A 14525-nucleotide genomic window follows, 5' to 3' on the forward strand; every position below is an offset into this window, starting at 1 on the left:
AACTAGGGCACCGGCAAGATATCTGCCCGAAACCCCTTATCAACTTCTGCTATATATGCGGGATGGAAAATCGACAGGAAGATCATGACTGCCAACCCAGCTGTAGAATCTGCCAACAACCCCATGAGACAGCAGGAAAGGAGTGCCGCCATAAACTCAAACCAAATCCACCACCGTACAAGATCAGATTGCATTGGGAAAACAAGAACCAAGAGCAGCAACGCAGATGGAACTCAACTTCCGACTCCGACTTTCCGGCACTATCCGAATCAAGCAGTACCTCACTACAGAGTCCACGAAGATCTAGAAGTGACTCCAAATCAACAGGCGGTCAAGCAGACGAAAGAACCCGGTCAAGATCACGGTCCGGATCACGTACCCGCAACCCACAAAAGCGAGTTACGTATGCAGACGCTGCAGGGGGAAACACACGAGCACAAGAACCCACGGAAACCGAACGAGATCTGCGGGCACAACTCCAAAATCAACAAGCCCTCATTGACAAGCTCTTACGAAGGTGCAAAGAACAAGACACCGCCAATCAAGCCTCGAAACCTCAAGGAATGCCCAACATGCCACCGCCCCTTACCGAAGAACGAATCAAGGAAATTGTAACAATGGAGGTCCGGAAGCAGATACAGGAGGCCATGACCACTTTTGCAAAGGAAATAACCCAACAGCTACAGCAACACATCACCACTCAGCTTGCCCCTATCCATGCTACCCTCCAAGACCTCAGCAACTTCATGTCCTATGCCAAGCAGAACCACGTAACGAAAGCCACAGTAGAAAAGTTGCTCAACAACACCGACACGGCTCGCAAGAAAGCACGTAAAGACCTCCATAATGCTGCCAGACCGGAATCCATGGCCTGGGGCGATAACACCGATATTGATCAAGATGGCGAGTAATCCCGAGAAGAGATCCCCACAACTTCCAATGAAGTTGTGGCAATGGAACTGTCGCTCTATACGAACCAAAAGAACAAACCTCCAGGAACTGACCAAACAGGAACAACCAGATATCATCGCTATCCAAGAAACTTATCAGACCAATCTACGCATACATGGATATGATACACACACCGGATCTCAGAGAACAGCCATCCTGACGAAGAAAAATCTCACCACGCAAGATCACACAATCCAGGGAACAACCGTGGAACACACCCTAGTGGAAGTGCTACCTGAGAAGAAGACACACCAAAGTCTATATGTCCTATGCTTATATAGTCCACCCAGGGATCCGTTATCTGACTTTGTAAAGTTCATCACGGAAGCCAGAAGGCTATCTAAAGGCCATAAACTTGTAATTATGGGGGATTTTAATGCCCCCCACACAGCATGGGGTTACCAGCACACGACCAAGAAAGGAGCGCGAGTGCACGATTCGGCACAACAGAATCACCTCACACTCTGGAATGATCCTAAACTAAAGACTCGAATAGGCAACAGTGTATCCAGGGATACAAATCCCGACCTCACCTTTACAATAGGTATCTCCAAGGCCGAATGGACCCGACTGGAAGAAAATCTCGGCAGCGATCACCACATCCTTCAGCTAGAAATCCTGCACCATAAGAAGCCGAGCAGAACCGGAACGGCAAGGCTGACGGACTGGAAGGCCTTTAGAGAGCATGACATAGAAGAGAACATCAAAAATATTGAAGAGTGGCTCACCGAAGTGGTCAAGACGGCGGAGAAGCATACTAAAGTCATCCAACTCACAATGGACACACCGGCCGTAGACTCTCATCTCCTACATCTTTGGGATGCCAGAAGAGGCCTACTGAGGCGGTGGAAAAAGATGAAACATAACCGCAAACTGCAGAAACGGATCGCTCACATAACAAAGCAAGCAGAAGAATACGGAGATAAACTCAGCACTCAGAACTGGCATAAACTGTGCGACCAACTTCAAGGCACACTCAGCACAAAGAAGACCTGGCATATGCTGCGAGCCCTTCTAGCTACCACCAAAACCAAGACACAACAAAGACATGACCTCAAGAAAATCATTCACTCTCATCCAGGAACTGAGAAACAAATTTTGGAAGAACTCAAGCGTAAACTTGTCGGAGACAATGCCCCCAAGGTCTCGGATCCCCGACCGTACAAAGGCGAACCAAACCTGACCCTCGACAGCCCTTTTACGCTTCCTGAACTTCACGCCGCTCTTGCCAAATTGACCCGTAACACGTCGCCAGGAAATGACAAGGTGACCAACAGGATCCTACGAAACCTCCCGGACAAGGCCCTAAATTGGCTCCTCGACTACATGAATAACTGCTGGGAAGAAGGTAAGCTCCCGGCAGAATGGAAGCACGCAGAAGTCATTATGATTCCAAAACCCAACAAGCCACTACAAATCAGCAACCTACGGCCCATCTCCCTGACTTCCTGCGCTGGAAAGCTTCTCGAACACATGGTTCACGATCGCCTCACCACATACCTCGAAGACTCAGGACTCATGCCTGACACAATGTTTGGCTTCCGACAGCTCCTCTCAGCCCAAGATATACTTTTACAGCTCAAGGAAGACCTCTTGGACTACCTAGAACGCCACAAAAAGTTCTCTATTTTAGCAATAGATGTAAAAGGAGCCTTCGATAATGTGAAGCATGATGCAATCCTCCAGAATCTCCAAGACACAAACTGCGGAATCCGGACCTACCATTACGTACAGGACTTTCTCAAGGATCGCACGGCTACGGTGGGCATCGGCAACATCCGAAGCGACAAATTCGAAATGCCCAACAAAGGCACTCCACAAGGGTCAGTCATTTCACCTTTGCTGTTCAACCTCGCTATGATTAAGCTCCCGCAACAACTCGATGACATCGAAGGTTTAAGCCATGCAATATACGCCGACGATATAACGTTATGGACAAAAGCGTCGACAACCGGCCGACAGCAAACTACCCTGCAAGAGGCAATCGATCTAATAGAACAGTACCTATCAAGATGCGGTCTCCAGTGCGCCCCCGAAAAATCAGAGCTACTTATACTCAAGGCAAGGACCCGGGGAAGACCACCAGCCTACGTCGACCCAGATCCCAACGTCACACTCAATGGAATCGATATACCTCAAGTTGACTCCCTCCGCGTCCTTGGCCTCACCCTACATAAAGATGGTTCTGGTGCAGCTACACTTCCGAAGCTTCAGAAGACCCTAACACAAGTAACTCATCTCATTAGGCGTATAACCACTCAAAGAAGAGGACTTAAAGAGCAAGAAACCGTCCAAATTATCCAAGCACTCCTTATAAGCCGGATAACATATGGCACCCCGTATCTACTCCTCAAGAAAGCTGAAATTGAAAAACTCAACATCGTCATCAGAAAGGCAATCAAGAGCGCACTAGGACTTCCCAGTACGACCTCAACCACGACACTACTCAAACTTGGCCTCCATAACACCTGGGAAGAAATGAGTGAAGCGCACAGGGCCAGCCAGCTGGAACGCCTTAAGCTGACTCAAACAGGAAGAGCAGTACTTCGCAAACTCGCATACAGCGAAAACTTTATAGCGGACTCAGACGTGAAAGCCCGATTGCCACCACTTCTCCGTGACTCTATTTCAGTCGCTCCAATACCTCGAAACATGCATGCAACACACCACAAAGACAGAAGACAAGCAAGAGTTCGAGCGCTAAGCAAGAAATACTCAAGGAACCCCAACACGAGATATACAGATGCGGCAAAATACCCAGGTAGAAGAGCCTACGCAATTACCGTGACCAACAACAAAGGGAATGAGCTAGTCGCTGCCACCATACCGGCCAGAAATCCAGAAACGGCGGAGGAAGTGGCCATCATCCTCGGCATCGCCACATGCAAGGACACCGCAGTCATCTTGAGCGACTCGCAAACGGCATGTAGAAACTTACAAAAAGGCCGAATCTCTGCCGCAGCCGTGAAAATTCTAAAAGAGCTATCAAGACGCCAAGAACTACCCGAAACCTACGTCGTATGGACCCCAGGCCACGAACACCTGGCAGGAAACGAAGCAGCACATGCTGTCTCCCGAGAACATACCAGCCGGGATTTCCTGCCGCACGGGATCCGGAAATCGACGAGGGTGGAGGACATTCCCATCAACTACGCCGTAATACTGCAACATTACCGACTCGAAAGAAGAGAATATCCTTTACCACATCCAAAATTAAGCAAGGAAGAAGCCACCGCCCTCCGCAGACTACAAACAAATACATATGTCCATGGAATTATCATGCACCGGATGCATCCCACTAAATTCTCATACCTATGCAGATATTGTGATGTACCAGACACCCTACAACACATGGTGTTGGTGTGCCCACACCGCGAGAAAAACAGTCAAGACGATGCCTCAGAAACGATACAAGCCACCGAAGAAACGTGGGAGGCAATGTTAACGGCACAGAGCCTGGAGGATCAGCGAAGTCTGGTGGACCGGGCCCGGGCTGCGGCATTAGCCAACGGCTTTCTGGACTGAGAGAGCCGCCCACCTAGGGCGAAGAAAGAACACTTTCTCGCTGTTTCTAGCAATAAACGTTCATTCCTCCTCCTCCTCCTAGTTTTGGTGTTCGCCGTACCCTCACAGGACATATTCGCGGAAATACAGGGTGTCCCAGCCAACTTGAGCCACGCTGCTAGAAAAAAAAAGTAAACTAGTACAATTTGCGATTATGAAACCTACGGTACCTGGTCATCAGTTCTCCTCCATCACTAGATCATTTTTGTGCGCTAGCTATGCATCTGATTAGGCAAAATTACGAAAGTAAGTTTTTTCGAATTGAGGGTGTTACTTTCAATGCGAAGACTGCGTCCTAGAAGATAACCTAATGTCATGTTCATCGTGTTATGCTTGTGTAACGATTAGTTCAGCGTTTTACGGCGCATGCGAATTATAAAATATGACGTGTGATTTCGCTCCCACGTGGCGCCACACCTGCGGTCCTAAAAGTGAGCTTCCTTTGTCTACAGGATTTCGCATCATCGTCTTGGAGAATTCGTCAACAAACTTGTGACACATGGAATGGTTATGATGCTGGTTCTGATGAGTAGTACTTAGCAACTAAGATCAATTTTGTTTTTGATACAATTACTTTGGTCTGGTAGATTGCACCAAACAAATAAGTTAGTAATTTTATTGTTGAGTTTTGGCACCAAGAAATCGAAAGACAGTCGAATTTGTAACTGCTTTGTCATCCGCGTAAAATATGCAAATAGAGGAGGCAAGACATTTGCGTAAAGCATTATTTGAAATAATTATTTCGCAGTGGACCTTCGGATAACAGTTTTGGTGAGTGTAATAGCTGAATGAACACCTGAACCAGAAGCCGCATAACGTATATCTCGCAAGTAACTCTTAAGAAAAGCCGTGATAACTACTGCTTCAGGCTTAAGAAAACAAGTATGGTGGTTGGCGAAAACGGAGGCTTTTGATAAGTGGACAAATATAGACGCAATGTATTTTCATTCATCAAACGGAGATTCTAGCCGGTGAGTGAGTGATCATAGCGCCAGGTAGGTAGATTACGCTGGTGAAAAGCCGCATTGTACGGCGTAAGAATATTAAATTTTTGTAGGTAGTGTCATACACAGATTTCCAATAGTGTTTCGATGACTTTAATAAAAACGATTACATGCAATTGTGTCGGTCATTCATTAGGGAATGGTCAACCTTCTTTAACAAAAGAGTCACCATCTCTTGTTTGAGCTCATGTGGAAAAAAATTCATCCTCAAATATGACATGATAAAACAGACTTTTTTAAACGATGTGATAAGTACATCGGATTTTAAAGGAGTATTAATTTTATATCAGCAGCCAGTTTGGTCCATACCAGCTATTTACTTTTAAATTCCGCATGACACTGATTACTTCTTTCGGCGTTGTTGAGAACAGGAAGAGAAAATTCGGATGTTTATCAATGAAGGAGCGCGCAGGTTGACAGAATTATTGCTAAACGCATAAGGAATTTCTAACCGCTGAATATATAAATTCACATGATGCATTGCGCTAAAAGCATGTCTGTTCTTGTATCATGTATTTGAAAATGTATACTATTCTCTATATTTAGAGCCAAAGCTCCATGTCTCTCAAGGCCATTCATCGCGTCGTAATGACCTTGAGCCGTTTGGTTGATTTAGAACACATGCTCTGGCGCTGCTCGGCGTTGGCCGGTGATGATTCTCAATGTGAACGGTGGTGGCAGCGCATGCTGCACAGTGAAGTGCTGGCGGACCAACTCGGGGCTGTCCAGAGGGCCCGTGTGGCGGCAGAGGGGCTCGGCCTCTCTGTCCCGACGTGGGAGCGGCCCGCATCAGTCCCAGACTGATTCCTCAGGACCCAAATAAAGTTCTTCATACCATACCATACCGGAGCGCAAGTGTGGCAGGTGTGACGTCACGCCACGTGATCCGCTGCGAAGAGGCGTTGCAGTTGCGCTTGCTCGGAGCCTAGCCACTGCGACACCACGTGACTAGGCGAGGGTTTAACGGCTGCTTCGCCGGCACTTGGTCACTCAGTCTCGCCATGGACGGCGCCCCGGCTGGGCCGTCTGTGCGTGCGCTTCAGCGCAACCGACAGGTTCAATCTAATTATAGACTAGATATAGCTAGACGGCAGGCTGCTACATCTCAGGCAAAGGCAAAGTTGCCTGCTGAAACACCGGAGCAAAGGGAAGCCAGATTTGCACGGTATAGAGAAGCTTAGCAAGCGCGGAAGCGTGCCTGGACCGAAGCTACTGCACTGTGTGCATGGGCTTTGCAAAACCAAGCCAAATAGACCTTTCGGTCGTGATAACTATGTTTACTAGAGTTAAACCTAAGCCAATTTTTACTCCCATCATTACCGCTCTATAAATCTAGTTTTTGGCTTTCTGTTGCTTTTTTTGCAGTTCTGTAAAAAGAAGTCTTACTATTGTAGCGCATGAGTAGGTTTGTGGTAAATGGCTCTATTTAGCGTCTTTTACATACCTCCGTTTTAAAGTATTGCTCGGAGGACCTTGTCTGCAATGCAGAGAATCCACACAGAGCCTATCTTCTTCTTAAATTTCGCTTAGAAGAAGTGTGCTGAAAATACAAAGGTGAAATGAGCATAGAAATCATGCAAGCCACTTTTGTGCAGAATTTATTGTTGCCGACTTTTTTCTGTTTGAATTTGGTGTTGTTACAGAATACCAATCCTCAATAACCAAAGCGTTGACAAAGCATTACAATCTTCGGATAAGATAGCTCACTATACTGTGAGCAGTAGAAGGAAGCCGTACCACTAATTGATAATGGTCGCTGCTATCAATTCTAAGAACAAGAGTTTCCAGAGTTAATGAGACGTGATTTAGTGCTTGGCCAATTACAGTGCCTTCGACTGTTTTTTACCGACCACGTTGGAGGTGTGATGAGGCAATAATATCAGCTGCTGCGAAAAATATTTCAACATGGAGTACAGTTAGGAGATGTCCTATCATTAGGTTGATGCCAATGCCACCAAGGTTGTAACGCTCTAGTTTAGAGCGTGTCACGTAATCGTCAAGAGCTGCACGGACGTCACTAGATGATGAAGAAAGTGAGCGGTCTAGCACGCAACCCACAGCTATATCGTATTCATACGGTTTCGGAACTTTCTTGAATTGAGGTCTAGATCATGCCTTTGCTTATACTTAATATTCTGCTAAATATAAAGATCAGCACCACTGTGCTTTGCCAATCCTCATAGGAATATTCAACTGTACAGGTGGGCAAGGAAATTTCTATCATTTTCGCATGGCCTGGTTCCCGAAATACCACATATACGCAACGATCTTTTCAGTATTGAAAAAAAAAGGTAGGGAAGTCGTCATAGGGCTTACGAATGCTTCTAGCACTAAAATGTATAGATGAGTCAGAACACGTTGTAGCGAACTGATTCAGCTGACTAGTTCTTAAATAAACATTTGGGTTTGATATTCGGCCGAATTAGGCACCTCAGAAAGCAATACGAAAAAGATCATGGCACAAAATCCAGAATTTTTCTGAATGCGGTACCCAGGCTCCCATTTTGCTCGCAGCCGATCACGACATCGTGTACGCACAGATCGAGCAGAGGGAGCCCGACAACGGATCTTCGCGGGCAGCATTGCATCAAGGTCAGAGCGTGTCGGCGTGGACCATCAAGGAAGCCTACCGCGTTACCGTTGCGTCAGCCTCGGCCATCAACGTCGAACCTGGAGCCAAGGCAAGGGTTTGGTGCTCTGCTCTTAAGGCTCTCCCACATAACTAAGCGTTTGACTTTTATGAATAATCTAATCACATTTTTCGGCTTCTCGTTTCCGTAGGGTTATCACTTTCCTATGCAAAACATTTATGCGACTTGTGTGCCGGATGAAATTTGTTTGCCGTCTTCACATCAAAGGAAATGTTTTCCTTGGGACCATTCGTGCTGCCTGCATGATCGTATAATTTTAAACGCGCTGATTTCAGAGTACCGACTTCAACGATCGTAACAGTAGATGGCGATGAAGGCATTGGCCTTGGCTGAAGATCCCCAGGGCGTCACCTCACAGATGGTCATCCCCCTTAATTCCAATGGTAGACGGTTTGACTCCCACCCAAGGTCGTAGGTTATAGTGCCCAAATTAACTCTATCTTTATTACCTGAGCTGTAATTACCTGGCCCTTTATTAACACCAAAGGTCGTGGGTTAAACTCCTACCAAAGGTCGAGGGTTCGACTCCAACCTAAGGTCGATGGCTCGTAGTCATTTTGTACCTGTCATGTCGTCGGCGCGTTTTCGCTGAAGGTCGACTGACTAATTGAGACATATAAGGTTTTCGCCTTAATAATTTGCGAATCCATGTACGAGTTGCAGAGAAATCACACAACACTACAGACTGGCGAGGTTCAAATTTCTGCCACCGCACCAGAAACTGAACAAGAGACAGGCGGTCGCATGGTGATAGCTGCAGACAAAAACCTTTTTAACCCGGTGATCTCGAATATCTCTTACCCAGAGCTTTATTCGTCAAAGCAATGTAAGTTTTGTGAGGCCAGAGCAACCCTGGATCACATGTTATGGGAGTGCGAACAATGGGGGGGGGGGGGGGGGAGGGGGGGGGGGGTCTGGACGGGGCCGCAGCTTCGCACCGAACGTGCTGGGAGACTACACTGCTCAGCTCCGCCCTCAAAGACCCCCTCTGGGCCGTCCAGCGGGCCGAGGAAGCCGCCAGAGCTCAAGGGCGCGTGGCCGACGCCTATATGCAGGGATATTCGCCCAAATCCCCGAATAACTCGCCGGACTTTCAATAAAGTTGTCGTTTCTTCGTTCAATGTACGACATGACCTAGGGGGGCACCAGCTTTGTTAGGAACGACTTAACATGCTTATCGTGAAGCTGAGTGGGAGTCCCGCAGAATTAGAGCAAATCAAGCAGCCAGACATCGCGCAAAAGAAAGAAAAAGAAAAAGATGAAGTGAAGCACTGACGCGTACGCAGCTCTGTTTCTCTGCACGTTAGTTATATGCTGCTTTCTCTTTTTGTGGTTGGGAGTACTCTAAAGTAGCTCATTCCTGTGCGTGAGAAACACAGGACACGAAAACCGTCGAGTTTCGCGCCAGTCTTGTTTATTTGCCTCACAGGGACAATCGCTCCCCAGTTACGAAGTCGACACGCCCATCCAAGCGCTTTCTGCATACCTTTCTTTCTTATTCAAAACGAAGTTTGGGTACGGGTTGACCTCCGTGGGCTTTCCGTCCGGCAAGTGAACTGAGTGGACTCAAAATAAAGACATCGAAAGGTGGTAAACGGCAGTGTTATGCTGTTGCGGGAAGGCATCAAGATGCACACTGTCGTGTAGCTTACGACAACAAAACTAATTCCTACCCTAGCAAGCTTGCTGGCTGTGAAGTCTTTTCTATTTAAAGCCACTATCCTATAGTGTCCTATGTCAGTTACCACAGGAAACTTGTGCAGCGGATGCACTCCGCACGAACACAAACTTCTTGTGTCTCCGTGAACGTCGATCGCTGGGCTCGTGCATGAGCAGCTTCCTCGTTCGCTGGTTGTTGCTGCAGCCAACCAGGGCACAGTGTCCCTTGGACAAATACCCTTTGTACAACCTGTTCAGAAAACGCCTTAAGAACGTCTAAATCAACCAACTTAGCAGATGCTCCAATTGAACACATCCTAAAGAAGTCGCAGTTTCACTCGAAAGGCGAAGAATCACTTGTGATAGGAATTTGTTGGACAGCTATATGAAGCCAGGATAGTAGTTTTATCGGCCGCATAAAGTTGCAAACATTCATTTTCTAACTAAATAAACAAGCACGGTGTCACACGCGCACAGGTAAACTTGAACACATCTGGCTCGATCAGTGGCGTAGCCAGGGAGGGGGAGGGGGGCAACCGGGATTCAGCCTCCTCCCCCACCCCCAAATGTTCTGACCGGCGCCCTGCTCCCTTTTATGCCTGGCACGTCGCCTACGAACAAAGGCGCATATCGTTTGAACGTGTGGCTAATAAGGCTGCTTGTGTGCATCATTCCGCGTCTGCATCTTGAAAGGAGGAAACTGCGCGACACGTCATGCCCCTGCAGAGTTTTCATGTTGACTGCGCAGAATGAGCTCGATTGGCCTTACATTCGATAGTTATGTACGGATCAATGCTTCTACGCAAAGAATATTTCTCAATTTACTCATTGCGTTTTGGATGAAAGCAACGAATAAAAACTCTCAGTTTTACGGTCTAGGTCCCTTTATTGTGGATATAATACGCGCTCATCATAATGCACACGTTGCTATGAAGCAAGCAATCATATGGAAACATAGCCGCACATTGTGATGCCTACACAAGGAAGCCGTGCGTACATCACGGGCGCGGATTTGCACTACGCGGAATTGAGATTTTTGTCCAGTTTATAACTACGTCTGGCAATAAATAACCATAATAATCAACGCCAAAATCGTAACCGAGACCACAAAGGTTCTTGGAAACCACCGCCTGGACGTGTGCAACCTTAGTCCCCCCCTCCTAAAAAAAAAGAAATCCTGGCTACGTGCCTGCGCTCGATGACCGCGGAAACTCGCTGTCAAAACGCTGGAGTTAGGAAGCGCGCAGTAGCAGCGAGCAGAGTGACCTTCGGGCTGTGTTTCGCTTCAACGCCAACTAAACATCGAAAGCACAACGCATACGAAGCTTCCGGTACTCGTCGCACTTTGTCCACATCGCAGATTGCTTTCAAGATACGGCCCCCGCGCGGCCGCGCCGTATGCAGCAGCCGCCAGAGTAGACGCTCCCTCACCCCTCCCTCGTCTACGCCCCCGCCTTTCTCGCACGCGCAGGATTGAGCCGCGATCGTCGGCTGACTCTCGCAAGTTTTCACTCGCACATACAGCGTACGACGCGCGGCGACGATTTTATGTATGAAATGTATACGGAAGCTCACGGCGACGGTGATGACGACGGTAGTAATGCGCCTGGAGGGTCCATCTAATTGCTATCGCAATAACACAACATGCGAACACGGACCATCAATGCAGCCACTTTTTCCCGTCTCCCGCAACGCTCACCAAAAGTATGCACCTGGTCTCGAGAGTAGCGGCACGGCTGACACTCGCGCTACGAGGCAAAAAGAAACCTTGTGCATATAAGGCATGAAACAAGTGCATATTGCAATGTAAATGCACCCCGCAAACAGAACTCACCACCGCAAGCTGAGATGTAGAACTTCAGCAGTTATTTTGCAGATGTTTGTTTGCTGTGCACGTGAACACTGTCGTGTTTTTGAAACGTCAATAATGGCGAAGCAGCACAACAATCATGGTCAAAGCAGAAAACGTATGTCTATTTTTTTGCGCAACTTCGCCTATTGCACCTGTGTCGATACGTGCTCGTTCTCTGTCCATGTCCATGTTTTTTTTTTGCGATGCTTCGGCAATTTTTATGTCTTAACAAGAAGCCCAGTGTTTATTCTTGGCCAATTTCACAGAGCTTGACACGACGAGAGCCACCGGTGGCGGCTGGTGCACGTGCAATGCCAGCATTGACGGCGATTGTGAACACGCACGCGTTGGCGTTCACCGTTGGTGCAGAGCAGAGAGAGTCGTTTACGAGACACAGTCACAGCTGGGAAGCGCGAGGAAGGAAAATATACTCTAAAAGGAAAAGACTGAGCCACTGAGAGTATGGCAAAATGACGACTACAAATCCAGGTGTTCGCCTTCGGCGCCAACGCGCCGGAGTCGTCAAACGTGCGAAGGCAAAGACATACAGTTTACATGAAACACGAAGTCCCTGCAAATAAACCGCTTCTTCGTTTAGTTAGACCAGCTAGTCAAGAGCAAAGCGGCATCGTAAATGTAAGTACATTTAACTAAGCACCTCGCATATCTGGGTCTTCTGTGGTCGCGTGAAAACCGATGAAACAGCTTCATCAGCTTAACTGCTCTTTTCGTAACTGCTCGTGCCCACAAAGACGTAACATAATTGTCCGAACTTGGTTCCCCGAGGTATATCAGCAATACAAAACAGAGGAAACGACGGAACCTAATCAACCAACAGAAATGGCGGTTGCGCCTAAAGAACCCTGTCCAGCCGTCACATGCCATTAGCTTCATGGCGCCGCCGCTTGATGGCGCCACCGGTCAACGCTAATCCGCCACCCGGTGTCTATTAGTGGATGAATGAGAATTATGATCACCAATGCAGAGAATTCGTGATGTGAAATCAGTGACAAGAAAATTCCCAATCAGGCCGTGCACGGGGCGCGCGCGCGCGCACACACACACACACACACACACACACACACACACACACACACACACACACACACACACACACACACACACACACACACACGCACGCACGCACGCACACGCACACACACACACACACACACACACACACACACACACACACACACACACACGCACGCACGCACGCACGCACGCACGCACACACACACACACACACACGCACGCACGCACACACACACACACACACATCGTGTATCTGCGTCCGTACGTCACCATACGCTTTTATGCAGATGAAGGGCGACAGAATAATATGTTTAAGTGACGGCTCAAGGCCCATCTTAGAAGAATGCGCCTATTTAAGCAAAATCGGAAGACTCTTTTCGAGGTAAGTGATGGCAGGTGTTGCAAATGTATAGCGAGTATAGAGTCACCACGCACATCGAAGCACATGCGCATGCTCTGTACAGTAAGTCCTTGTTATTAGTGCGGTAGCAATTATACGGACACTCCAGCCGAACTTACACCGCTGGCGTCGGCGTTGCCGTGATATTTCGTATACTGCCCAAGTTCGTTAGGATCGCGGCCGCACGCCGTGTGCTGTAGGCACGAGGGAAAGCATGCGAGGAAAGCTGCCGAGTAGGACGGTGGCTTGGTTTGACGGCGTCCTCTCGCGCGCGCAAGAAAATTGAAAGTGTAAATAGACAACCACGAGTCATCAGAAAGAAAATTAGAGAAACAGAGACAGCAAATCGAGTGCAAAGAATGGAAACGAAAAAGACCACGCAGATTTAAGCGAATGGGCAGAAAAGAATTAGAAGGGAAAATCTGTACGGTAAAACAAAGGGCAGTGCCTTGCTATTTGAGGCGGGAGCTGGTTGCCTAAGGACAAAAGCATACTGGAGCAAATATTCGCAACAACATGAGGCATGGGTATACGGGACCAAAAAGCGGAGGCCACTCAGCACATCCTAATGGAATGCGCAGATATTCACCCAGTGAGACCCGTACGTACCGTACACCTTCCAGAAGTGTCTGGATTTAAAGCGGATGGAATCATCGAGCGGTCAGTAGTCGAGATAAGCAAGAGCGGTTTGGAGTACTGGTGGAAAAAAGAAACAGGGAAGAGATTGATACAACCAGATCTGTTACAGGCATAGGAAGCGGTACAAGGTAGAGAGGTTTTGAGGAATAAGAAAAGGGAAATATATTAAGGAGATGTTTTCAAAAATGCTAGAATGAAAAACCTGTATAACTTACCTGATTAAATCAAGCAAGCTAGGTGACTATTCTTCACCGCCTTGTTTCAAAGGGGATGCCAATAAACCATCGTCATCAAGGGAGGAAGGCGGGGATGACGCGCGGTCTTCTCAGGCGCGCAAGGAGGGTGCGGAGAGATGTGCGCGCACTTGGAGGGGGTAGGGGCGGGGCAGGGGGTAGGTTAGCGCACATGTCGTCTTCTACTCCGGCTGTATCGGCTGGGCGCGGCCACCCGCGCCCTATCTTGGAGGCATTCTGCGATGGGCTCGAAGGCTAGCCGACCCGGGTTAACTGAAGGCTTCGTGTGCTCTGTGTTCTCGCGTGCCTAGTTCGAGTTCAAGCAGAAGGCAGCACGAAGGGGAATTCGCTCGTCGCTGCTGCCGCTCCTCCTCACGCCAGTGTTTGGGCAGCGAGTGTCCGTGGTCATCGAATGAGATGTGTTCATGTTTCCCTGTGCGCTCGTGACACCATGCTTCTTAGTTTAGTTAGTAAGCGAATATTGACAGCAATTTGTAGAACTAATAAAAGTATTACCAGTACTGTCTCTGTCTAATA

General features: G+C 48.0%; 1 protein-coding gene across 1 annotated transcript in view; it reads left to right on the forward strand.

Annotated features, from left to right (window-relative positions):
* The window catches only part of LOC119445433 (phosphatidylinositol 4,5-bisphosphate 3-kinase catalytic subunit beta isoform), a 102730-nt gene that overhangs the window by 36294 nt on the left and 51911 nt on the right, over nucleotides 1-14525 (forward strand). Inside the window, exon 7 of the mRNA XM_037709718.2 lies at nucleotides 8034-8200. Coding sequence (XP_037565646.1) covers nucleotides 8034-8200 — 167 coding nt within the window. The remainder of the gene's footprint in view (nucleotides 1-8033; nucleotides 8201-14525) is intronic.

This window comes from Dermacentor silvarum, chromosome 3, assembly GCF_013339745.2.
Source record: "Dermacentor silvarum isolate Dsil-2018 chromosome 3, BIME_Dsil_1.4, whole genome shotgun sequence".
Taxonomy (NCBI): domain Eukaryota; kingdom Metazoa; phylum Arthropoda; class Arachnida; order Ixodida; family Ixodidae; genus Dermacentor; species Dermacentor silvarum.